Here is a 27,696-nt window from a genome sequence, read left to right as displayed (position 1 = left end):
AAAACGAGTGTTTGATTCTCTGTGTACACTGCCCCCAGGTGAAATAAAGTTGCAAATCACCATCCAGACTGGGGAGACGTACGCAATAAATAAACAACTGAAGGCAACACACGGGCAAGGAGAGTGTGTGTGTATGTGGCGAAAACCTGAGGCTGGCTGTGCTGCACGGATCAAATGCTTCGTGAGGCGGTTATTTCTTCACTCTACTATCTTGCACTGAACATGCTTTGTGGCTGTATATATTATATATAAATAAACACACACATATAGAAATGTATATTCCTTCCTAGAGTGTAACCTATTGAATTGCTTTCTTGTCTCGTCGATTACTGCACCATAGACATTGGTGTCCAACAGCCATATGGTCGGATTTACAAAAGCGCTTTTCAATAGGAGAATCCCATTGAAAGGGCCCCACATCTCCAATCAGATGTGCTTTAGGAGCTCGCAAGGGGTCTTTAAAGCCCCTGCTCTGCTCAGGCGTCAGTGATGGCGAATGGGGGCTTTGATATGCTGTGGCATGTGTTTGTAACAGTAGGTGGCATATTAATGTGCCTCGTGGTTCCTCAGTGTTTGCATTGTATGTGAAAAATGAACCTCTGCGCAGCGTAGTAGTGCAAAACACGAATGTACACGTTTGGTTTAATTGACAGTAATTTCTCCCCAAAAAATGTTTCGCTCATTCTTTTGAAAAGGTATCTGCAACACGCGCGCACACACACACACACACACACGCGTGCTCGCGCATCCCTGTCCCGCCCAAGATAATGTACAAGCTGACTTGAAATACCTGTTTCCGCATTTTAATCCGCAGAGGTAAACACTGCTATTGCAAAAGCGTAAAGCATACACTTTCTCTTGCCGCATTTGTGCTGTTCTCTACAGGAAGTGGACAAGAATAACAAAATCCAAATGATAACGCGTTGTAAATAGAAATGCACGTTATGAAGTCGCACGTGGTTGCACTGAAGAGTGCTAAGCAATGTGGGGCTTTGCCCAGCTGAAGGACCCCCCTCGAAGGGCACCCGCTCTGCAGAACTAGTTTGGTGTCTTCAAATAAATGTCGCCTGTTGCTGGGTTTTAAATAGCAGCTCCCAGGGCTGTAAACTGGGGCTATAAAGCGAGTTTACGGCTTAACGACGGGGACAGGCACCGCTCTTAGATCGGACTTCAGAGAAGCAAACCTCTATCATCCGTTTTATTGAGGGAGTAAGGGGAGTCCAACGGCTCGCCGTGGTGTTATGTCGTCATAACCGACAAATCAGAAAATGTTCAGGAGTTCTTCTTTTCAGTGGCATTTTTTGGGGATGGCATTCCCGCTTGCAGTGAGTGGCCTCTTATTTGCTACATGTTAATCCGTCAAATGCACTTTCTTGTGATGTCACGTTTAGAAACGGCATTTCTTGTGGTGGTGTTGATTCGACTATTATAATTAGCACGCCATGTGCTGAAGCGGCGGTGGGTTTGTGTGTGTGCGCTGCAACTTAGACTATTTGTAAACTGTTTTTATCAAACGCATAGGCGCCTTTCGTTATCAGGTTTTTCGTTTGGGTGATGCCGTATGTATTTGCCAAAGAACATGTAATCCGGACTGCTGTCAAAGACGCTCAACTCCCAGCAGAAAGGGTAAAGGTAAAAAGCGCTGAAAGGTGCATGCACAGGGGCTCGCTGTTTTGGGCGCAAATAACCACCGTAGCACTTACTGGTTTGCGCAATCTCCCAGAAACACGGCAGTGCCTGGACAGAACACAGAAGAAACAGGGGCACCTGAAATCCAGGGCATTTGGTGGCCATCTCCATTCATCAGGAGAGCTGGAAAGCGCGTGTGGTTGACTGCTACTACACGTAAATAGCCTTCTCCGGTGTGCTCGTCGCGCGTCTAGGCACCTATCTACCTGAATAGCATCAACACCTCCGCCGCACAAGCAAACCACCGCACCAAGACTAACCTACTCACCACTTTTTTAAAAAGAGTACCAGGATTTCTCGAAAGCAAAATTCGGCGTTATCTTGCCGCACATATGAATGTTTCTGATGACGTTCTCACACGGAACTAATACACAAACAAAATGAGATAATAGCATGGCTGCTTCCACTTGGTATTCGGGTAACGTCAATTATAAGGCGCTTGGCCTGGTAAAACATGCCCAATGTTAGCAAACTGGCAAAATATCCACACCAGAAAGCCACCAACCATATGCTGCTGTCTTCTAGATCCATGGCCGCCACACACCGCAGATTGCTCTACATATCAACAGCACGCTAACCTGATCATGGAAACCAACTACCCTGCCCCGCTCACTCTGTGTAAAGTAGGTCTCAAACACGTGTAGTCACGAAGGAAGGGAGGGAGGGAGGGAGGGAGGAAGGAAGGAAGGAAGGAAGGAAGGAAGGAAGGAAGGAAGGAAGGAAGGAAGGAAGGAAGGAAGGAAGGAAGGAAGGAAGGAAGGAAGGAAGGAAGGAAGGAAGGAAGGAAGGAAGGAAGGAAGGAAGGAAGGAAGGAAGGAAGGAAGGAAGGAAGGAAGGAAGGAAGGAAGGAAGGAAGGAAGGAAGGAAGGAAGGAAGGAAGGAAGGAAGGAAGGAAGGAAGGAAGGAAGGAAGGAAGGAAGGAAGGAAGGAAGGAAAGAAAGGTGGCCTCCGCTCTTCCATCAGAGACAGGGTCGCATGCTAGGGTGACTCATATACACATGTTTAACTAACTGCAAATCATGGACACAGAGTGGTTGCATGAAAATCTGCCCTCATGACAGTAAGGGACAGGTCACGGTGAGTTTCTTGCGTGTGCAGGACACATTAGTAGCAAACGGGGTCCGGGGATGGTACGTTAGGGGCCTGATTTGCAAGTGTTTTTCGACAGGAACATTTTTATCAAAAAACGTGTTGTAAATCAGGCCCTAGATCTTTCCAAAGACTGTGTGACGATAATGTTATAAACTCCAGTGCTTAACAGTTTTAGGCAAGTTTGTGTTAGATTTTTCTTGTCAGAGTTGTATATTTCGTTTTTCGAAAAAAATATGCATTTTGTAATAGTAAGTTTAAATAGTGTAACATAGGCAAAAGGGCACACGCGACACTTTCCCATCCAGATAAGCAGAGCATGCTTGGCCTGTGACAGTCATATTTGTTGAATGTACTGTAAAACCTTCCAAAACAATTCCCAAGAACAATCAATCAATAATGCCTTCGCGGAATCCTTTAAGAAGCCTATGTCACAGTGCTAAAAAAAATCAAAATAAAGCCGCAGCCGTAACTTTCAATCAAAGGGGACACAAGGAACATAGCAATTCTGACATATGGAGCTCTGCCAAAGCCAAAACCATTAAACAGAAAGTCATAAGCAACCCAAGATAGCTATAATAGGAAATCCCTTTCTTCCTCCGGGGAACCCCTGCCATAAATAAATATAATTTGAGAACTCAGAAGCGCAATAAATTACACCTATAAATATTTCACAAGGCAGAGAAATATATTTAACCACTCATGATTTAAAATATACACATGTGTGCTTTACAGTTATTAATTAACTGTGAACAAACACGTGTGTGTGTGTGTGTGTGTGTTCTAGTACAACACATTTGCAACAGCATTTAATTCCGTGCATATCTGGGTACAACGGCAGTTCTGCATGCATACAATTACATGCGCAACACGCTGGTGGCGTGTTTGCTTCAAATATACATGTATATATATGTTCTGTAGGTAGATGCTGTGTCATTTAGGCAATGTTTACAGTACCCCGAGCCTACATCCTATGTGGTGTTCATACAATGTACGCCCTGGGTGTGTTCTCGTTGTATATGGGACATATAATCAATACCAGCCTTTCGGGTAAGAGCATGGACACAAATCTGGCAACAGGGCGAGTCGGAAGAGTAGTATTGATTTTGTAAATCTGTAAGATCTTAAAATACCATTCGGCCCTTCCGTGTTATAATTAGGGGAGATATAGAAAACACGTGTGTTGGGGCAACACTACTGCAGACTTCTTTCCATCACTTCATCAATCCGCTAATGAACTTTAGGGGGCGACACATAGGAGGTTTCTCCCTTACAGGCACCGTGAATAAGTAAAACACTTTCTGTGATTGGAATACGTTTTGGATTCTTAAAGCGCCATATTTTGGGAAATAGTAAACACACAAACTAATGTACATAATAGTGTTTTTGTGGGGGCAACTATTTGTTTAATATTGTGTTCCAGATCTGTCAGAGAAAGCTATGTATTTGAAAGCGATATGGTTTAGTGGTTCCCATTCCGAGAAACCAACGGATCACTCAATATAAACAATACACACATACATCAGCGAAAACCCTCGCTTTTATTCCCACGCTCATTTTGCCAATCCAACATCCAAATATACAAGATGAATGTGTTTTTTCAGCTAAAAGAGAATGCTATATTTATGGCACAGTTAATGTCGTGTGTGTCGATTCCGAATGCCCCTCTTTACATGTGTTCAAAGTGTTTGATAGTATTTATTAGGCTTCTTTTTCAGTTTTTTCCGCGTTACTTTAAAGCAGCTGTTCCCCGATCGCCATAAATCCAGCAGACCTTTAAGGTTGGCCTGCTGCTTGGAGTTGCAATAAAACACTTAACTTTCAGCTGCATGACACATTATAATCCCCCACACATGCCCCCATGCAACTTCTCCCTGGGCCCTCCAACCCCACTTTGGAACTTGAAGGCCGAAGGAAGACCCACACGCAAATGTCTCCTACTCACATTGTTCAGGAGTGCAGGTGGGCCACCACGCGTACACATATGAAGCATGTGACCAGCTGTGGTTACAGATAGCAGCTGCAAGACAGTTTCTTGTCTCGAGAAGGCGATTGTAGGCTTGTTCGGAGCATCTGTCCACTAAAAGCATTTACACTTATAGCATTAGGTATGAAAGAGATGGCGCCTTAAGCAGTTGCAACAAAAAAGGGATGTCTTTTCGACTAAGAAGGCACACCATTCATGCGATTTGCCTATGTCGAACAGGCCCAAGTTGCAGGTCTTGAAATATTGCAGGTCGGGGAAACTGCTCTGCAGTCACATGTGTGTGCCATATAAAAAAGGTTGCCATCAGCAATTAAGCATACAGTGCTTACAGTTTGTGAACTAACACCCTCGCCAAAGAGTTGCAGAGGAAGCATCACCGTCTCTCTTTATCCAGGCAAAACCCAACTTCGATGTTCACCACAAAATAGCATAGCATAAATTGTGGCTTTCCCTAAAATAATGATGTGTGTGGACTCAGAAAGGGCCTGGGGGAGTGGAGCGGCAGGGGCTTCAAAGCGCACCTCGACTTAGCTTTGCCTGGTAACAAGCAAAAGGAAGTCTCGGTGCTATAAGGGATGAATACAGCAGCTTTCCGACTGCATTCCCCTCTCAGTGGGTTTTATGGCCACCATTGATTACCCTTGCTTTGTACCACAGAGGAAAGGGGTCGTAAAATCCCTTTGGCATCCGGGTTTCCTGTCCTGGCAAAGAGAAAATATTGCTCTCTGTTCCACTCGGCCAAATATTGCCTTTTAGGGCGTCCATTGTCCGAAAGATTCGTCTGTCTGCGTAAATTTCAGAATAAGGGCTTTGTAAAATCCATGACCTCCAAGCGTATAACTTTGCACTCCAATTTGATATACGGAAACATATATTCACATTTGTATAGCAAAATGTAATCATTGCGGGGGCACACAGCCTCCCAAAAACAATGAGTGAGATCTTGCATTCTACACACACACATCAGCAACATGCGTGGGCTAGTGGCAGGCTTTTCGTTCCGGTATAAAATGGCAATTTGCAGAAGCTAATTGCAATGTTCGTCCTTGACTTCCTGGAAGGAAAGCACACAATACTTTCCCGGCTTGCATCATAGAGCCCTCTTCCTATTTAGGAACGGTTGGCACTCGATGGATGCACGGCATCCAGCACACATGATTATAAACAAAAACACGTACATCCCTTCCAATGCGGCGCCTAGGATCGACTCACTAGCAATAGAAGGGCGTGGGACCGTCGGGGAAAAATGCAATATACACGATCGTGCAGGCACCGAAAGAAGGAAAACTCCAGGTAAGTTAGTGTTCCATGCCCCAAAAAGTGTAACAACGTTCAACTGCTGCATCAATCGGCAATTCAGAGCCACTGCAAGTGAAATAAAAGACAGACAGAGCCAGGGCAAAACAGTGACTTGAAATCAGTAACATCTGCCCAGTACGGGGCATAGTGTATATGCCTTCAGCGTCAGCTACTATGAGGCGGGCGATACGCGGGTTCCTTTCTTAATGCACCATTCAGAAAAATCGCAACATGCACACGAGTTCACCGTCACATTTCAGACTCACGTGAAGCAGCGAATTATTCTTTTTTTGAGTCAAATTGAAAAGATATACTATAATTTCATTCGTTTCAGGTCTGACAACATAATCACAAAACGTGTGTGTTTTTTTTTAATGTGTACCTGTGTTATATAAGTCGCCGTATCCTTCCTAAAAGGACGCATGCTCCCTTCCCTCTCTTTCTCCAGTACACATATCCATTTTTTATGCTCAATTCTCGTTCTCCATAAGCAATCTGTTACATATTTAGCATTGCAAGTCTTACTTTTCATGTATACTTAGTTTCAACTGGGGAATCAACACAAGCAAAACCAATTTTTCCCTTTCTTGACATCTCGCTTCCTATTGGCTGCGGGCAGGTCAGCTGACTTTGTCATTTTGTCTGTCCCGGAGTGGAGCCGTCCCTATAACAATCTAGATCAGGCTACAAACTGGAGACAGAAATAAATATTAAAGAAATCCAACAGGCAGGTAAAAAAGAGGGTTAGAGATGAATTCCTACTTCACCAACCCGTCTTTATCCTGCCATCTAGCCAGTGGGCAGGAGGTGCTCCCCAACGTGGCCCTGAATTCAACTGCCTATGACCCCGTGAGGCATTTCTCTACTTATGGAGCGGCCGTGGCTCAGAACAGGATATACTCTTCTCCATTTTACTCACCCCAAGATAATGTGGTGTTTAGCTCCAGCCGGGGCCCCTACGAGTACGGATCTAACGCCTTCTACCAGGACAAGGACATGCTTTCTAGCTGCAGGCAGAATGCGATGGGACACAACACACAGAGCTCAATTGCCCAGGATTTTAGCAGTGACCAGAGCAGGACCAGTGTCCAGGAGCAGAAGAGCAGCATTCAGATCTACCCGTGGATGCAACGCATGAATTCCCACAGTGGTGAGTCTTTTTTTCCCCTTTTACAGCTCAGAGATATAAATTAAATAAACGGAATCATCTTTACGACCATCTCTCCCTCACAGAACAGGCTCGGTTCCTTTTTATGGCCCCATAAAAGCCATAAAGGCTTCCTCCTTTCACAGTAGGCGCTATAGGCCTTTTATTTGTTAAGTTGTTGCTATCAAATGTGGTGTGTTGTATCCCTTCTAATTTAAACCCTTTAGCGAACGGCTATGTTTAGTTACCAATTTAGAGATGTTTCTTATTTTTGGTTTCACCGTTTGGGAGACTTTTTGCCTCAAAATAAGGCGAATAAAGTTCAAAGCTTGCTGGGTATTTATTGTCGAGGCAATCTCTTTGTTTACATTTGGCAGAGTTCAGGATGTGAGTTTTTGAAGCCTGGGTGAGAACGTTAAAAAAAACAAGCGAACCCTTTTTACTTTCTCTTTGTAGCCCCAGTCAATACAATCATGCTTTTTAGCCGATGCTTTTGCTCGCGTTAAAAGATTAAAAGAATCGGGCAAATTGGCACCTCTGTACCTCATGGCTGGAGCAATTTCCCCCTTCAGTGTGGAGTGCTCTCGGCTTCAGGGGGTCGTATGATTCACAGAGTTTTCCAATGGGGTGTTGCCATTATAAAACGCTTCTGCGAATTAGGCCCTAGCGAGGGGGATAGGGAGCTCTTGCGATTCTGGGAATGAGACGTGGTTCGTGTGTTGGCGGTTCTGCGACTTTCACTATACAGTGCTGGGGAGACATGCGTTTTCTTCGGGAGTGCGGCTTCTCGTCGCTGTTTCTTGGTTGGGTCGCTTTATTGGGTGTGTTTTTCATGTTATGCAAGACAGAGCTCGCATAGTTTCGCAAGTTAGGGGGCTGCAGAAGGAGGCTTTCTGTGTTGGGATAACTTTAATGACACGATTCTGTGCGAGGGGCTGCTATATCCAGCGTGCCAGTACCATGGGGTGCTTTGGGTCTCTGCTCTTGACACCACTGTCGTACACGTCCCTGGTGTGGCGGATTAACAGCGTGGTTGTGCGTTAGCGACATTGCAGGCAATCCAAAAAATATGGTGGCATGGTGTAATTGTGCTTAGGGAACTCAGGTCGTGCATGCGGCGTTCGTGCTCCGCTTTTGTGCTAAGAGACTTCCGCGTGTGTGTTTGATTGTGGACGGCACGGAGAGTTAGCTTTGCGCGGAGGAAGAATAGGGTTGGCAGAAAACATGATTTTAACTAATTGTGTCCAGTTTGTCTTGTTTCTGAATCCTTAGGCGTGGGCTACGGCACCGACCGGCGGAGGGGGCGCCAGATTTACTCCCGCTACCAGACCCTGGAGTTGGAGAAGGAATTCCACTTCAATCGCTACTTGACTCGGCGCAGGAGGATCGAAATCGCCAACGCGCTCTGCCTGACGGAGCGCCAGATCAAGATCTGGTTCCAGAACCGGCGGATGAAATGGAAAAAGGAGAGCAACCTGACGTCCACCCTGTCTGGTGGCGCGGGGGGCACCCCGGACAGCCTGGCAGAGGGCAAGGAGGAGAAGGCAGAGGAGACAGAGGAGGAGCAGCAGAAAGAGTGAAACGGGGGACGGAAGCCTCGCTGCTCCCCCTCCCAGCACCCCAGCTGTATTTATCACTGGCACAATGAATATGGATGGCCATACTGCAACCACCAAACGGAACTCTAAAGAGCCAGAAATGGGCTTCCAAAGGACTAACTCCCACCTCACTGTGCTCCAGTCCATTATTGACTACCATTGCTTGTTTCTTCTGTTTACCTGACTTCCAATGAGGAGACTGGACCGACACATTTCTGCGCCTAAAACATGCTGTGCTAAAGGGGGGGTCTCCCCCCAAAATGACTGTGCCTGTTTGTATTGGGATGAGCTTGGTTTGGCAATTCGCGGTTTCTACCTACCTACACAGTACGTCCTTTCACCGCCCCCCCCCACCCCACCCCCTCAGTGGAAGCTGTGGCGCCCATAGATGTAGTATTTTCGCCAGACTAGCCTCGTAGCACCTACATGGCACTTGGATCATCCGCATATCAACACAACTGTGAGAGTCCCCCGTGTATTCCCTTTTAGCTGTATTTGGTGGTTATCCGTATTTATATTTATGGTTTAGCTCTCTGTATTATTGTCCGAGCAGTACCAAGTGAATGCAGTTTCCTAGTATTAGACAATGAAAGGTACTTTGTGTTTCACTTATGTATAAAGGTCACGTCCCGAGGACATATTGTTCGGTATTTAATAAAATTGATATTATTTTTAAAGTGGCTGAGTATTACTTTTTTTGTTCGCACTAGAATGAGCTTCCAGACTTGTTTGGTCGGTTGAGACTACAAGTCTACTCGCAGAACTGTGGGTCTGTTTACACTTTCCTGAATTCTAAACATATGTGTCAAAGGCACGATCCACACTCTTTGCTGAACATTTACTACATGCGAACCTGTCAGCCCTTTAATAAATGTGTGGGAGGGAGTACACAAGCCGGTGCTCCAGTGTTGGGTTTTGCAAATTGTAAGCACCGACTAACAAACGCATTGTGCTGTGTGGCTCGAAAGTGAACCCGGGTGTGTAAAGATCAGAGAGGGCTTCTTCCTTGCTAGCCTGTGAAACACTTTCCTTAACTGACCATTCAACACTAAGGACACGCGAGTTAAATGTGTGACCTCACCGGGCAGGGTTATCAGCTTAAATAAGAATCTGGAAAAGTGGAAAGCTGTGAAAGGGTTATATAAACTACTAAGGGGTAAGCAATGCACCCCCAAACCCTCATGTCTGTTTACATTCTGTGCGCCTTGCAGTGTTTGACCTTGCAAAAGGTCGAACGGCGCACATCAACCAGTCACCCAGCTATTATTTTCCACATGCCCACGTGGGATAGCAGGTTCAAAAGTCCAAACCTAACGAAATAACAACATTTTTAAAAAATCAATACGCTCATGTAAAATACACAGCAAATTCAAATGGCCATCATTAAGGTCAGAAATTACCCACAGGCCAATGTCCCCACCAACTGAAAGCACCGAGGATTATCGGCCAATTGTGAATGAACACACATTCACTCTAGGAGGCTAGCTATTCAAATTGTACGAATCCAATATCGGCACACGCTTGAGTGAAGTATCATACGTGTAGCCAGAGTTAACACGCCCTGGCGATTGGCTGGCAAAGTATCTGTGCACTTATACAAAAAAAAACCTTTCAAATATGAATGTCTTTATCCGGTAAAGTTAATCGCTAATGTAAGTTAAGGCACAGTCAGAACTGAAATACACGCACATGACCGAGACAGTCTGTGAAGGCCAGAGCATTCATAGTACGTGTGCATTTACACACGGACGTGCCTCTCTCCCTCTGTGTGTGCCTCTTAACATTCCACAAGCAATCCCACGAACAGAGCTGTATCGATATGTAGAGCAGAATGAACATTAACATAATACATGATATGTTTCATACAATGATACTGCGTGTGTGCATGTGAATATGTACGAGGAGAGCAGTGAAGAGGTATCGCGTATGTGCGCGTGTTGATTTGCGGATGGGCATTCAATGCATAGCTTGACATGTACGATTGCTCGCACCAGAGGTTTCTGATTTCTTATTTTATTAGTTTATTTGTCTTCATTCTATTCGCGTGGACGTATCTCCCTTCCCTGCATCGCGGCCGCACACATGTGCACATAACATGACCTCCTCGTGACGCTGGACGGAGTAATGAGCGAGAGAAAAGGAAAAGGTGAAAGCCGTAACTATATCAGAAATATCACAGGCAAACCCGAGAGTCATGGTTGCACAATATAGATATATACCCTGCAGGCTGTTACATCACTCATGCTGGGTGGGGGCGAGGGCTAGTGGAAAGCCCCGTTCTCCAAAGTGTAATTCCCCTCTGCAGACACCAGGTGACGCTGTGGACTCGCTGTCTCGAGATTCCCTGTTTTTTTTCTACAAGGGGCCTTCGGTTTACTCTGCCAACATATCAAGATACGTTTCACAGGCTTCCATCAATAACCTCCTGGGGTCATCAAGCCAAATTTATGACTGGCCAACAAAATCACGTGCTTCTATTTAAACATCCCATATTTGGGCACAGCCCATAGAATAAAGAAAGAGGAATCTCCACCTATAAATTCTGCACTTTAGAGAACAAAACCCCCTGAACTTCAAAGGGTCACAAATCAAGCTTAATCAAAGGGTGCTATAAAAATCAACAATAACAGCCTGGAAGGATGAGTTCTTACGTAGCCAATTCCTACTATAAGCAAAGTCCAAATGTTCCTGCCTATGCAATGCAAAATTATGGGAATTATGGATCTGTTTCTGAGGTTCAGCCGTCCAGGTATTGCTACAGTGGGCTGGATTTGAGTCTGTCCTTCCCTTCTTCCTCTCCTTCCAACTCTCTGAGCGGACTGGACGCCCCTGCCACCCCCAGAGCCGTCCCCGAGCGACCCTCCTGCACAGTCATGGGCTCTTCGGGGCACCCTCTCAGCAGAGGCGATGCGAGTCCTCTGAGCCCTGGGATGTACAGCCAGAAGTCCGGGAGTAGCACGCTGGAAAGCCGAGCTCCAGACACAGGGGAGATCAAAACTGAAGCGGGACCAGCAGCTCAACAAGGAGGACAACAACTGCCACAACAGCAGCAACAGCAGCAGCCTCCTCAAATTTATCCCTGGATGACCAAACTGCACATGAGTCATGGTAAACTTGCACTTTTTGATTTTCTTTCTCAGGGGTTTGCCTTGGTTTTTATGGGCCATACGGGGCAAATAATAAAAAAGCCGAGGTCGTAAATTTTACGACTAAGGCATCAATTGCTCGTAAAACTGTCCACTAAACGGCTTAGAGGCTATAGACGCCCAAATTTATGACAGCTTAATTGGTTCTTAGAAACAAAACGTGTAGAAAAGGCAATATTTCCATTTTATTTTGTATTTTGGAGAGCGCCTTATAGGGGAGAAATAACTTTGAATAAGGTGGCTTTTCTGTGAGTTGGTGGTCTTGTAAAAGACTCCGGAACTGAAGTGTAGTGAGTGCATATATGGTTTCCAACTAGTGAAGGCGCCGTTGCATTTTATTTTGTAATTTTTTTAGGAAATAGTCTCGTGGTCTAAAACTATACATTACATTTATGAAGATCAAGTAACTATCTTTAGACAATAACGCAAAGGCGAAGGCATGTGCTGCACGCCCGCTTAGATAGCGCTTAGAACTAAGGCGCTTGCAATAGGAATGCCTTAGCCTGGTTTATGTGAAATAAGTTTGTCGAGATATCATTATCAATTGTTTCGCTTTTGTAGACGCTATTTTTAAAGTCTGAACGCGTTCTTTCCTTTGGGTGGCCCGGGTTGGTGTCAGGGATATCCATGGGGCATATCCCACATGTAACATGGGCCCTTCGCCACTCATTCACAAGCCAGTGTTGAGCGCGTAATTTTAAGCGTTGTTTCTATACTGCTTTTTTATTTTTATTCTGACCAATGGTGCGCCCTTTCTCCTGCTCCAGAAACAGACGGCAAACGCTCTCGGACCAGCTACACACGCTACCAGACCCTGGAACTGGAGAAGGAATTTCATTTTAACCGATATCTCACTCGCCGGAGGCGCATTGAGATCGCCAACAACCTGTGCCTGAACGAACGGCAGATCAAAATCTGGTTCCAGAACCGCAGGATGAAGTGGAAAAAAGATTCCAAACTGAAAATCAAGGATTCCCTGTGAGGAGTGAATCGGTCATTCTGGCGATGCCTGCTCGATCTACCCACGAAAACTGTATATTTAGGGTGGCGGCGGGGGGAGAATGTTGTGAAATAGTGTGTGTGAGGCGTTGTACACTGTAAAGGAACACGGCTTTGTCTCCTTTATGGAAAACTCTCCACTCTTAGCTTCTTGCAAAATGTAACGGGTAAACACCCTAACCTGCCGCAGCCATCTATATTAAACATGCCCCACAGTGGGCACTTTGCACCCCCCTCCCTCTATAGCAGGGCAATCTGTCCAGGGTCAAACAGAGTTCTCTTGGTCAATATGCTAATGTGGATGTGCCTGCTATTGACCACGGGTGCGTGCCTGCATTGTGTGAGACATGGAAAAATACGAAACGTAGGTAATCACATTCAAGAAGGACTAAAACATATTTGACACAATACAGAGCCAGCTTGGGGACATGTGTGCGTTTTCATATTTTGCCTGGGTGTCGACATAACAAAGTCAGGTCCATTCTAACTTCTTACTGAGTTCACATGCTCGCCAGCTCTCTTTCCGATGCACTTACGTGGTCATTTGAAGTGATAGACTTTTTAAAAGGAAATATTTAGAGCTCCTTATTACTCGGCGTTCCCAGTTGGCTCGCTAGTGTTGAAAGTGTATTTGTGGTTCGGGCTGTATTCACAATTCATGTATGAAAAACAAACACGGGAACGTTGAGGAGGGTAAGCGAGTATGTTTTTCCATTGTAATTTATTTGTTTGCGATATTGATGTAGATGAACTAAAATGCTAAAAGTGTATATAAACTAATTTGTAAATTTTTGTTTAACTATAGTCCTCGTTAGACCTTCTCCCAATATTGTACTCCATATATTTATTGTTTACAGTTTCTTAAGTGACAGATCATGAAACTTATATTTTGTCATATTGAATACATAGTAAAGAATCCCAAAAATTAAGTGGTAATAAGTTGTTTTCTTTATTAAAACGGTATACATCTGGAAATACTGTGTATTTAAGTCTGCATCTGAAGACGGGTGACAGGGTGGGGGCGAGTGGTGTTGGTGGGAACTGAATTCTGAACACTTACAGCCCCATACAACCCTTTGCTGCTCTGCAGCGTATTCCTGCCATGGCCCAATGTCTTGTGTGCGAGCTTGCTAACTTTAAAGTGTGAACACATGGGTCTGTCGGCAAAGCACTCTAAATCGTGAAATCCCTGACGGGAGGCCACCATGTCTCCGCGACAGTAACATTAAAACCGACTCTCAAAAACATGACATTAAATGTATATGGTCGGTGGGACGTGTTATGTGACAGAATTCTACATTTCAAGATGATGGCAAAGCGCGTGTTGGTGTGAGCCTATCTCTTCTTTCTAGAAGACACGACACACACACACACACACACACACACTTCGCTCTACACTATTGGATTTAAACGATGGCATTTCCAGTATGACTAAAACAACTATGCTGTGGGCGACCTTCACACTAGGCTACAACTTTCAGACTTTGAATGACATTAACATGTTACTGTACTTAGGCTTAAGGCTCCCAGTGTTACAGCAGAAGTTACATAAGGGGGCGGGGGGGGGGGGTGTCGGAGTGTTGCTGCTGTCGTTAAAGTATATGGAAATATTATAGCCAAGTTAAAATGGTAGACGTTATGGCTACTTATCTGTGCCTCCCCTCTAGCCTCCCCTCATGCTCCCAGGCTCAAAGGTGGAATTTCGCACCAGATGTCCCTTCACAGCCCAAGGACTCCCCAGTTCACTCAGATCTGGCCTGGGACTGTTTACAGTAGCCAACAAATGCTAGCCTGAAAGACCAGTGGGCTCATAAAACTTTACAACGCTTCCTTTTACACCTCCCAGAACAAAGGGACAATTTCCTCAAGAGGGGGTCAAAAGTTGCTTTAGGAACAACAAAGCAAGGCTATTACAAGTGAGGGGGTTCTTCCAAACTAGGCTTCCCAGGGCAGGACAACCAAGAAAACCCACATTCGGATACTGTCCAAGAATATCAAAATGTGATACCCAGATCAACTAACTCACTGGTATAATGTTTTGGATGCAGCCAGATTGTAAATAAAGATTGATGCCCAACCCCGTGCCATGCCATTGCGAAAGATGAATAAAGTAAAACAAAGCTACCGACTACAATTGGTGTCTTAGAATGCAATCTGCTTCTCCTCTCAGTTTTGTAAAACGCACACTTTGAGCATGCCCAATATTTCACATACTGCATGACACACATTCAGGACATGGGTCTACATGGGCACGCAACACAAAAAAGGACTGTCAGGCGCGTGGACGTTTCTGGCAAGGCCCCAGCCCCTCCTGAGCACGACTTCCTTTGCTGCCCCGCTTGCCACTGACACCCCGCTCCCCGGTGATTGAGCGGGGTAACATGGAAAGATAGGCAGCTCACCCTCCCGGATACAAGGGCGATGGGGTACTACTATCCTACACAAACAGGCATATATATCCCTTTCACCGGCAGCAAGCAGTATGTCAGTTCAACATGACTAATGCCAGCTTAGCACTAAAAAGTTCCAGTCGCGCAGTCTATCTATTGCTAAATAGAACACTTAAACCCCCTCAAACTTTTGCGGGATATCGTTCACAAGACGCCTACGATGTCCTGTACGTATTTACCCTCACCCACCCTCCATGTGACTATACAACCCATAAAGAAAGAAACCACTTACCTTCCCCACTGACAAGGATATATTGTAAAGTCGAAAAAATGAAAATAAACTGAGCAAAACTGCCATCTCATGAGTTTGTCTAATAGGTCCAGCACTTTAAAGCAGAGGCTTTAAGTTAAACTGAGTAGATAAGGGCAAATACGCTAGGCTTCTATGTCGAATTTAGCAGTTAAAAAGTTTGGAAGGTTATTTATGTGAATGGCCCCAAGCAAGGGCCCTGAGTGGCTGCCCTGGAACACGTGATGCCATTAAAGTAAGTTTTATGGTTTGGGGAAGCTGACAATCCCACAATATATTTACATCATATATAATCTTAACTGTCCACGGTCGCAGCTGCTGGGGTGCTTTAACGCCAGGACACTGGGGCATGCGGGCTAGTTGGGATTGCCACGCCCGCTGTAGCACAGGACACAGCCGCTCACTTGCAGACCGAGCGACAGCAGGAAGTCCCCTGGCTTCTTCTCGGCGCTTCACATTTTCGCTTTTTAACAGTAAGTAGCCAGGAATGCCAGGGCGTCGGGGTGGGGGAGAAAAGGTGCAAGAAATAGCACAGCCGCAGCAGTTTGTGTTATATCCGACGAGCCTGACGGTTACTTGGAGGACGTCCACAAAAGGGTAGATCAAATATGTGGAGGCTGAATGAAACAGATGAAAGAGGGAATGGGCGCAGGCTTTGGTGTTTCCACCGAGAGGGCTTATCTTAAAAAAGCAAGATACGTGCTTCGTGCTCATTAAGGCAGATAAGAACCGGTATCTGCTTTTCGTGTAAAAACCTCCCTAACAAGCACATCTTGCTACAACTGTCGGTCCTGTATGCCTTTGATGAGTGGGCCCTGAGATATCGGTGTGTCCTAAAGCGAGAGAGCTTGGCTCGAAAGATGTGTCTTCAGCACCGTGCTTTTTTGGCTGCTGCGTTTCAAAAGTTTAAGGAGCTGAAAGTTAAGAGGTGAGTGGCTTACTGAGTGCGCCAGTGCGGTGGGAACTTGGCACCCAACATGTCTGGGAGATGAACGGGGTACTGTATGATAAGGACGCCTGGTGAGTAGGGTGACAGGTGAGCCGTGCGCAGAGCAAGATGCAGAACTCTCTACACACACACGGCGGCCCACTTGCAACCTCTGCACACGTGTTCATAGAATGCGCGCACACAGTGCACTTGCAGGTCCAATTCCAGGCAGGTATGGGCTTGAAAGCCCCTCCCCTTGTCCCCTGGTCAACCTGCACTATCCCCACCCCCTTCCAGTTGCCAGCAAGAGAGTTTGGCTTTTGAGCAGCAATGTGTTGTGTTTAATGTATGTCTTTCAAGGTCTACGAAAGAATATTTTGAGCTTTGACCATCTGCACAAGAACAACCCGGATTTTCATTAAATAACCAATTAAAAGAGGCCTGCACGATCCCATGAAAAGGTTCACCTGGAGGAAGTGACTCGGGAAGGCGCAACGCACACAATACGGTGTTTGCATTGCTCGTCACCTTCTGCACACACTTAAGTAAAGTCAAGAAGCCACACAAACGCAGAGGGCGAAGTTTATACCCGTGTTTTTCGGAAAAGGGCTGGAAAGCAGTTTCTGCCCTGGAGACCAGCTGACTCAAAACATGCAGTTCTTGCAATGTAGGGATGGGATTCTAGGAAACACAATGTAAAAAGCCCCGAAAGAACAATGTTCTTTCCTTGTTATAACGCGCAGCTGCTGTGCTGCAGTGAAATGCGGTTTCTAATTCGATGGGTGCTGGGGTCGTAGGCGCACAATCGTTCCTGGCGGTTAAACACGTTACATGAGTGCAGCAGGAAGTACTAAGACTAGGTTTCACATAGTGCCGACTTGGAACTTTTTCAATATATTTATTAATTACTCCCCGTTATGCTCTTACATAATCCCTAAACAGCGCTCCCGTCGTCCAAGGCTAATTCTCGGCCCTGGACAGTCAGATCCCACTAAGATATCATAATAAACCGTATAGAAGAGAGAGTAGTCACACCATCACTTACGACACAGGGGCTGTGGTGAGCCAACGTGGGCATAACCACTGTATACCTGTTGTTTATGCCAAAGCGCACAATGGATATCTTACCAATCGCCATGCTTAGTAGATGGGGCTGTATTTGCGAATGCAGCAGCATTTAAAATCATGCCATACAAACCGGTTCGCGGGTTTAAAGACGGGCCCGATTCATGGAACTTTTGCACGGTTGAAAGTGGCTTTGCACTGCTGAAAAGTGACTTTGCACTGCCGTCACAAATACAGATTCATGGAATTGTGCGAAGTGTATTTTTGCAGTGCAAAGTCGGTACAAGTGGTCATTTCTGCAGTACAAAATGACTTTGCACTGACTTTTCACTGCAAAAATACACTTTGCACAGTTCCACGAATCAGGCGTTGTGTCGGCAGTGCAAAGTCACTTTGAATCGTGTCAAAAATTCCATGAATCGGGCTCAACGAGCCTGATTTACAAACATGTTTTAACATGGAAAAGTCCCATTTAAACGTGTGTAAATCAGGCCCACGGGCTCGATTTACAAATGTGTTTTTCAATTGGAAAGATCCATTACAAACGTGTTGTAAATCAGGGCTGCATGCCAGATTTCCAAAAGTGTTTTTCAATGGGAAAAATCCATTGAAAATACGTTTTTAAATCAAACCCACTGTAGTCTCTGCGATAAGAATGGGTCTCGGCACTGCTTACAAACGTTTCTAAAGTTAAATCCAACAGAGATACGTGAGAGGCCGCTGTAAACGAAAGGCGCAAGGAGCGCCCGTTGAACTTGTGAACGTTTCACACAGCTAAAGGCCACAGTGTGCAAGTTTAAAAGTTCATCCCGAGTTCACGGGCCAGGATGGGGTCAAAAGTGAACTCGGAACAACACGAAGAAATGAGTTGACAAAGAGCTGAAAAAAGCGTATTTCAAGTTTTGCTGTACAGGCCATGGTGCAGATTTAGTTTGTCCCGCTTCGAATTTGTTTGTTGAGTCAAAATTATGCTCGGGATGCTGGAAGATTAAACTCTTATAGGAATGCTCTAAACCACACGGAAATACTTGGGTTAATTCAAATGAAACATAATTTCCAACATCACCAATCAAACCCTTTAAATTAGACCGCACACTTACGTTTAAAAGGCACACGGCAATTCTAATTCGTGTGTGTATATAGTAAACTGGTAATATGTGAAAAATAAACGACGCGTTGTTTTTCTTTTTGCTTCAAAACAAGCCTGATTCTAAGCGTTTCCCTGACTGCAATGAGAGCTGCCAGAATAGCACACGTGCAGCAGGGCAACGCTGGTAAAATAGCATAGCCAGCTAAGCTTTCACCTGAGGGCTACGTGCACCGAGAGGCACAGGTCGCGCGTGACTGTGTTTGGAAGGCACTTGTGCTGGACGTATGCATCTGCTCTGCACTGAGGGAACCCGAGGGTTCAGCCGGTGACCCAAGCCTTTTACTGGGGCGAGGAGGTCCTGCTTGGAATGCTAATGGCAGTCCTCCTTGCTTCAAGTTGGCCATGAATGGTCCGTGCACTGCTGCCTCTCACAGGACCTATATGGGCTTCTTCACACATGTTAGCAGAATAACCGGGAGCCGAGGACAAGAACAAAGCAGGGGACATCCAAAAAAGATCATTCACTTAACGTCAATATGCTTTGAGAACATAGTTACTTAAAGTGAAGTTGTGACGGAAGAACCAAAAGAGAACACGGTCTCCTCGAGCACTCGGGTTTGAATGTGTATTCCGACCACGCAGTCTAAATATGTGCTCCCATACATGCACACGACAATAAGGCGTGGGGCCCCGCGGCCCTTGAAGGGGACCTCTGTATCTGAAGGCTTTGCCAAACATGCTCATAGACACCACGGGCGTCTTGCTCAGTCTTCTGTTGGCTGGTCACATGTGACGTGTCCCAATAGTTACGACATAAAAACATTCTACGGAGTTTTACACCTACATAAGAGGCGTGTTCGGAGTAAAAGGCAATTGGCGTTATTTACAAAAGCGTTTTCATGGGAATCGCATTGAAAAACGCGTTATAAATCAGACCCAGTGTCACATTGACATGCATAGGCCAAGCTAACTAGTGCCCGGTTTAGTATGTACAGAAATACACTGCGTTAGGGATAACCAAAGGAAGATAAGAGCAACAATCTCATGTTAAATTGAGGAACCTTGGGTGGGTTGCACAACAGTGGTGACTTTCTGGGTTTCTGATGTATACCATATGATGTATTTAAGCATCACATGTGTGCGTGTTGTTTTGGTGGGACGTTACAATAGCTCAAACAATTAAGCTCACGTGGAATGGGTTCGATGGAGCGTGCTGGAAGAAGTTTTCGCCCACTCACCTCTAGCCACTAATAGAGCCAGCCTTCTGAGGGGGGGGGGGGCTGGTAATCGCTTTGCCAGCTCCAAGACAAAGGAGGGCCGCCTCCCCCATGGGAGGAGTTGCAGGGCAAACCATAAAGCAATGTTACCAAAGGTTTTTGGCACACCATTTATTCTAAAAAAAAGACGCTCTGTAATAACTTCACACATTACACCATAAAATAACAATTGCAGGTGCTAATGGTGTCGGCAAATGTTCTATTAATAAAACCCGATGGCTTCCGGTACAGCGAGCTGCATAGAACACACGAGGGCCTGATTTACAAAACGTGTTTCAATGTGATTTCGCCATTGTAAAACGGTTTTGCAAATCAGGCCCCGTGTGTCCTACAGGCTTACATCACCAGAATTCAAAACGGGAGCCTTGCCTGCAAGAAGCCTTTAACATGGAACAAGCGTTACCCAAAAGCTGCTGCATGTTTTTCTCTTCTGCTGCTTACTTTGATGGTGTGCCTGCTTTGCTTTCATGAGAATATAGTAATTTTCTTTGAACGGAATGCTGCGGTTTTCCTAAAGTTGACCGAGTAATGCAAGTTAAACATAGCATCATTGTATGTGTTTAATGTACCAGATCCGCATACTTAATGCTGGTCTTTCCACAGTAATTAGTGGAAGCATTGCCTATTCATGTGGTCTCCAGAAAATCAAGATGGGGTGTTTAACACAAAGAGGTTCTCTTGTGTGCCTGGCAGTGTTTCAGGCAATAACATGGATGGATGTGATTTTTGAAAGGTTTCTACTCGCAGCTCAAAACCCGGGTGGACATAGCAACTTTGCAATGAAGAATTACATGTAGCATGCAGCAAACACAGGCGACCGAAACGAAGGGGGTGGGGGAGGGGATGTAGAAAAGAAACATGGCATCAGAGGTAGGATTGAACGAATACTTTAGATGATCCCAGGCCTGCTGAGTTCTGTAATGTCCTCGGGCTGATATTTGGTTGGCTCGCCTCGGATATGACATCATCCGTGTCCTATGACACAATAATTCAAAAATCCATCCTGTTCACTGAAAAGTTGTTTCATGTCTACTGTTAGCAAACAGTGTCATACTGCGTGTCCTATAGCATGCATAGATTTTTCCTGGCTGCCTGGGGCCCAGAGTTAAAGTGCACTGCATTGCACACTTGCAACATACTTCATGTGTTAGGAATGTTGTAGACATGGGGCGTGGGGGGCGGGGGGAGGGTCAAACGCGTGTGTAATTCACTAAATGGGGTTATCAGAACCTTTCAATTGCGAGCTGACAAGGCAGGGCTGGGAGGACTCAAACTCAGGTTAACCTGAGCCACCCCTTCGCTCTCCGGAGGGCACACATTAGCCCTTCTGATAGATAAGCGCTCCTATTCGTCTTGCAGGCTATGTGCGAGGTATCCAATGCAACATGCCTTATGCAATAGACTGTAAATTACATTGAAAATCCACTTTCACAAAACTGGATTGCGTTTGTGTTCTCTCTCTCTCTCTCTCTCTCTCTCTCTCTCTCTCTCTCTCTCTCTCTCTCTCTCTCTCTCTCTCTCTCTCTCTCTCTCTCTCTCTCTCTCTCTCTCTCTCTCTCTCTCTCTCTCTCTCTCTCTCTCTCTCTCTCTCTCTCTCTCTCTCTCTCTCTCTCTCTCTCTCTCTCTCTCTCTCTCTCTCTCTCTCTCTCTCTCTCTCTCTTTCTCTCTCTCTCTCTCTCCCCCTCCCTCCCTGCCTCCCTCCCTTCCCCTCCCCCCGAAGTTTGTTAGGTGTCATTAAACAATATCGCCACACCAAGATACTCCCCCACACAAAAAACGGACATTTGTATACGGTTTCCGTGGACAATGTTATGTGCATATAGCAACGCGTGTTGGTCAGCCAACTCAGTTAGTTGAGCGCTGGCTGCTGTAATTTGAGTGAAAAGCCATGTTTATCCCTGGAGGCCTACCTCAGCCTTTCTTCAGTCCAAGAGGCATATATTCAGTTCCATTACATTGCATATTAGTTATGTACAGAGTTAAAACCCCAAACGGAAGCAGCAATCACTGTAAAACTGAGGTTGCCCTTATCACCAAGGGAAAGCTGTGCACCCTTTTGCACTATATCGAAATCAAAGATACATGTTCAAACCGTTAGGATAACATTTGACAACAGGGAAAATAACATAATGCGGGAAAGCGAAAGGTAACCTTGGAATACCAGAAGTGGATGAAAACAGGCAAAGGCAGCTATGAAAAAAACAGGCTAGGCAGAGAGGTTCCACAACAAACTGGTGTTTTATTTTGAGACTACAGACATTTCAAAAGGCAACCAAAGCGCACAAGTGTTTCTTGACAAGATGTGTCGGCACAACAGATGAAACTGTGTTGCAACAAAAATGTTACAATGTGAGACAAGTGTTTCACGAGATGAACCAGCACTCTCATAGTCTAAGGTGATACACGCAAGTTACAACTAGTCATTCTTATTACCTTGAGAAGGTACACCAAGGGCTGAGAACCTTTGCGGATTCCAGGCCTGGGTAGGTCAGCTCCAGCCAATCACAGTTCAGGCTCCTAGGGGTGGGTAGCAACGGGCAAGAACCAATGATAAGACCCTCACACTGCAACATTGTTAGAGATAGGAGTTTTGGGGATGGACCAGGCCAGCCACCTGACATGCGAGAGCCAGTAGACTGACATGTATAGTGTCCACTATAGGTGGTCTATTACTCAGTGCCCAATTCAGTAGTGCGATAGGTTTTCTGGAGAGGGAACCAGGTTATGATGTCACTATGATATAACTTCAGGAAAAAACTGGCCTGCGAGCCAGGAGATGTTGAGTGGTCTGTGCATTTCGTCTATCCTTGTACTTATCCCTGTTGCTTTTGCTGTAATAAACCACAGTTTGAACTTGCTGCCTGGCTGGGTCTACGTTCCTTTTGGGGGGAAGGTGTTGGGCCTTCCAAGAGTCTGCAAACTCCTACTAGCCCTTGAACCTACCTGGGAGTTTGTCCCCAACAATGCCAACATGTAAGTTCAGTCACTGGTGTACGCATCTGTAGGGGAGGGGTGAGGTATCCGTGGCTCAACTCAGAAATGTACCCATACACACAATAGGAAAAATAGGTCCATACTTCCTATAGTGAGTTATGTATTTCTGGGTGTGAACCATAGAGGAAAGAAAAGAGGTATCTGTTTCTAGAGACTTGGGTGAGGTAATACTTAAGGCTACTTACACACTTAGATTGAGACATGGTCCGCTTCTTAATGGTGCGAGATGTTCGCCTGCTCCCCAGTAGAATGACCATGATAGCAGAGAACTGTCCCCCACCCCCGCGTTCGCCGAAATATTCTCGAGCATGGAGTAAACGGCCTACATAGATGGTCTATGGACAGCAACTGTCAGCTGTTACTTGAATGGGAGTACTGTGTGAAAAGTTCAACTTGTATTTTAAACCACAAACACCTTTGCCCATTACCATGCATAGGCTTTTCTTTGGGGGGGGGGCTCTGCAGCGTTCTTCTGACTTGTGTCCTTGTTTTAGTTGCAGTCAGATGGGTCGTGCTGATAGCCTCACACTCCCCCTCACCCTGCCAGAGATGGGCGGCTGGCTGGAGTTTTATGGCAGGCTGCCTTCCCTGCCAGAACGGGCCTTGGGGGCCATAAACGCAGGTAGGAGTCCGGTTTGATCTTCTTTAATCACAAGAAGCGCTTATCTGTTGCTCAGAAGTTGTACATAGCAGGGCTCTGCCGTCTGCGTGTGAATGAATCGCCAAAGCGGGCTTTTGAGGAGAAGGGGGACAAGAAAAAGAGTGTTATCAACCTAGGAAGAGCCAGCATTCTGCAAAGCCAGGCTTATACACTCGTGCTTATAGCCACACATTGAAACATGCAAAAACACCCAGGGCCCGATTCATCGCATTTGTGCACGGGTCACAGTGACTTTTCACTGCCGACACAAAGCCTGATTCACGGAACTGTACAAAGTGTAGTTTTGCAATGCAAAGTCAGTGCAAGTGGTAATTTTTTGCAGCACAATATAACTTTGCACTGCAAAAATACACTTTGCACAGTTCCATGAATCAGGGTTTGTGTCGGCTGTGCAAAGTCGCTTTTCAGCAGTGCAAAGTCACTTCGAACCGTGCAAAAGTTCCATGAATCGGGCCCTCAGTCACAAAGAAATAGGTGTACAGGCCAAATGATTCTTTTGTTAATATAGACACACTGCAATTCCCCAAACAAAATACAACAGTAGTGGAGTAGTTAGGCTATAGTTTGCTATTTCTTTAAATGACTGGCACAGGAAAATGTGGTAACAGTAATGTATATCGACATACAATTAAAGTTTTACGAGAATACAAGAGTGAGAGACATGCCGACATGAACAAAATTACAAGCAGGCTCCACTTTCAGAGGCGGGAAAATGAACAGAGAAGTGACTTTATTTGTATTGTTTTAAATAGCGAGAGGAGGATATAACGAATGAAAGGAAAGAGGAAACGAAGAGAAAGCGCAGGTAGGAGAAAAAGGCCAGCTACACAAGTCTGAAAAATGAAAACATAACTGAAAACTAATGCAACCAACAGAAAACGAAAGAGAGTTTGGATTAAAAAAAAAATTACAGAGGCATACAAACAAAAACACTAATGTGAAATGGCGAGAAAGTCACGCGAAGACGGCGTTTGCTTCCAACTAGAGTTCTACCAGTAAATCCGATCACTTTGTTTCCTCTTGCTTTGAGGGTGATTTTGGTAGAGCGCAATTTCTTTCACAGAGGCCTATTTTATATTCGATCCGGGGATCAAACAAGTCGATTTTTCGGCCACGAAGCAACTTTCCTGCCAGTCAGCTGCCACCCACTGCTTAACCCCCGCACATCTATTTCTCACACCACCATCCCCGAACAAACATCTCCATAATAAAACAAACCTACTCATCCCACAAACGGTGATCGCTCTCCCTGTAGGCTGACTGAACCTTTATCCAGGAGAGAGGAGAGGACTTGGTAGGTTGGTGAGCACAGCCTTTCTGGTCAGTCCAGATATCAACATAATGGCCAGCGAATCCGCGAAAGAAGTCGCACAATCTGCTGCCTTTTCCATGAGTACTGGGAGCGGGGTGTTGGGGGGCACAGGGGGACCGATGCAGATTTTCGGACTCACAGACTGAAAGACCCACCCCCTTTGCTTAACACTTTCTGCAGGTCACTAGACTCAGTGACCAGAAGCCACGAAGGAAGCATGTTTTTTGGACTTGGGGCACACTCGGGTGACTTTCACTCCAGCAACATCTCATCGCCTGCCACAACAGCAACAATCTGGTCGGGACAACGACTATGCATTCGTTTACTGTTAGCTTTCATGTCCGGTCACTGAGAACATCTGTTGGGCACATACAATCCTCCATGGAAATTCCAGACTGGCTGTTTTGTGGGTATAGCAGTGCTTCCCGATTCTGCCAATTACACCAAAGCCCCCTCACTCTGCGGCTGGTTCACGCGGTCATGGCCCTGTTCTGAACTATCAGATGGCGCAGTCCGAGGAGATGCCCTACACGTGCCTGGGAAGATCCAAGTCCTCACAGGCCCAATAAGTGACTTACGCCACCCTCCACCCCGTTGCAGTGATATTGTTTAACGAGAGGGACAGATAACCTGGCCTGGCTCATGGGTTCTTTCTGTCAATGACTTGTTCAGGAAAACGACACTACTGGCGTGGCTCCGCTTGCTTTTCTACATTTTTGATAATGGAAGATGTAGCTCAAAATACTCTATTAAAATCTGTACATAGTGAAGGGAGCATTTAAAAAGACTTGACATATAAAGGGAGACATATACTGTATTCACACTTGTCATTTTCAGCGCCACAGTTTCCTTTAATTGAACCGGACATATCCGTATAGTACGGGGTGTGTATAGGTAGCCAATGGATGAGTGGTGTGTTTAAACAATTACAATTCACGGATTGAAACATACAGGTACTCTCTATAACAACAGGGGCGTTGTGTATATGCGTGTCATAGCAGTATGGAAAATTGTCTTCGGTTTCTATCCCCTGCACCGCATGGATTGGCAACTTTGCATATTATCCTATAACCTGCCTTTTCCTCGAATAGCACCTTCCACTTTAGGTGGTTTGAGGGTTACCCCTCGTTAATTAAATGCAGTGAATGCAGCAATGCTCCGCACCCCACTCTTTCCCCAAAATTAAAAAGAAGCCCGACATCCAGGCCGCTCACCAGCCCCAGGATAACGCTCTGTGGATCAAGCCCCTTAGGTTTCAAAGCTCACATAAGTCATCTGGCCTCTTATTCCTGCCAGCTGATCAAACCGTGTTTATAAGTATTTGAGCCTCTTAAAGTGCAGGCGACCATTGCGGATAGATAGACACATCACTGGCCCACTTGCTAGTGGAGAGGTGCACTAAACCTGAGTGTAGGGGTCTGGGGATGGAGTGGGGGCGAATAACCCCTTCAGCTATTGATTTCACCACTTATCAGACCTAAACATATACATCTGCGAGGTCGCGTTAGTGCACGGTGCTCACTCAGGCCAAAGGAGCTTTACAAAATACACTCAGCCGAGCACTAAACTGAGGAAGCAACAAAAAAGACGGTTCTGTGCATCCTTGCTTAAAAAATAAATTGGTTTTCTTTAACCATCCCCAGAAAGAACACAAGCGGAATTGATTTTTAATTGCCCGTTATGTCAATGCGAAGACACACGGCTCCCCCGAAATGCGCCTTTCTAATCTTACTTGCCCAGAAAGGTACCGCACAAAACGATGAATTGGAAAAGCCCTGCAGTGATTTCCAATAGAGCATGTATTGAGTAGCTGCAAGGTCACAGGCACTTACCTCCACACCCCACACATCTTCCCAGTTCTCTTATACAGGATGTAGAAGAGTCAGACCCCCAAGTCTGCTTACTGACTCGTTTATGTCTCGTACATACGAGGTTGGCAATTCATGTCCCGCATTGCCAACACTTACAAACAAAAGTGCAATTACAATGCGTAATATTTTCTTAGTGGCAATGGCATTTTCTCCACCACACAAGGCGGTAGCCGTGACACAGTGCTATTTGCGAACATCGAATACATGTTCTTCCTATAGGTGCTGCATATATAGGGACATGATGGGGCGCTATGGCTTTGTGATATCAGGCTAGGTAATCTGCAGGTAGCATTTGTAATTTAGAAAGATTGGCTATGAAAGGACAGTTCAGGGGCATGCATGCATGTTTCTGCCTCGTGGCCACAAAGCGTAAGGACTGTTCTCGGATAGCCCTTCTGTTGTTTGCATTCTGATGATAAAGCGCGCATGGCTTCCACCAAGTTGATCCATTTTATCAGTAAAAAAAAATCGACGTAATTAATTGATTTGGGGTAGCTCTGCGTTTAAATGATACGATTAGGAATACACTTCAATATATTGGTGACAGCACGCACATGTTTTTTAAACAACTGAGAAACAATAGTCCCGATTTACAAAATCCCATGGAAAAACGCTTTGTAAAGCAGGCCCCATATGTTCGTGTTACCGAACCACTGCTGACGCATCACTAAACTACATGCACGTGCATATGCGCATGTAACACACACTGACACGTATGACCGCAAGCATCTCCCAGGTGTACAAGTCAAGTCTGAGAGGAGACACAATGCGCATTTCTCACGACATATTGCATAAAAGAGTATACAGTCCGGCTAATAGCATATTGCAAGTACCCAAAGCCTCA

At 45.6% G+C, this 27,696-nt stretch overlaps 2 protein-coding genes across 6 annotated transcripts in view; both read left to right on the top strand.

Moving 5' to 3' along the window:
• The window catches only part of LOC138582189 (homeobox protein Hox-C6), a 253,135-nt gene that overhangs the window by 4,700 nt on the left and 220,739 nt on the right, over window positions 1-27,696 (top strand). Inside the window, exons 1-2 of one of the 5 annotated variants that reach the window (XM_069653264.1) lie at window positions 3,671-7,214; window positions 8,460-9,486. The exons of 1 other annotated variant lie outside the window; for it this stretch is intronic. In XM_069653264.1, coding sequence (XP_069509365.1) covers window positions 6,815-7,214; window positions 8,460-8,791 — 732 coding nt within the window. In that variant the 5' untranslated portion in view covers window positions 3,671-6,814 and the 3' untranslated portion in view covers window positions 8,792-9,486. Of the gene's footprint in view, window positions 1-3,670; window positions 7,215-8,459; window positions 9,487-23,502; window positions 23,631-27,696 lie in introns of those variants that run through there. 3 more of the 5 variants (XM_069653265.1, XR_011304966.1, XR_011304968.1) reach the window with 3 other exon arrangements.
• HOXC5 (homeobox C5) lies at window positions 11,316-13,874 on the top strand. Its single transcript, XM_069653262.1, has 2 exons — window positions 11,316-11,917; window positions 12,723-13,874. The coding sequence occupies exons 1-2, from the start codon at window positions 11,449-11,451 to the stop codon at window positions 12,935-12,937; spliced, it is 684 nt and encodes a 227-aa protein (XP_069509363.1). The 5' UTR covers window positions 11,316-11,448; the 3' UTR covers window positions 12,938-13,874.

This window comes from Ambystoma mexicanum, chromosome 3q (assembly GCF_040938575.1).
Source record: "Ambystoma mexicanum isolate Mex_15411 chromosome 3q, UKY_AmexF1_1, whole genome shotgun sequence".
Lineage (NCBI taxonomy): Eukaryota > Metazoa > Chordata > Amphibia > Caudata > Ambystomatidae > Ambystoma > Ambystoma mexicanum.
This window is presented reverse-complemented; position numbering and strand designations above follow the sequence as displayed.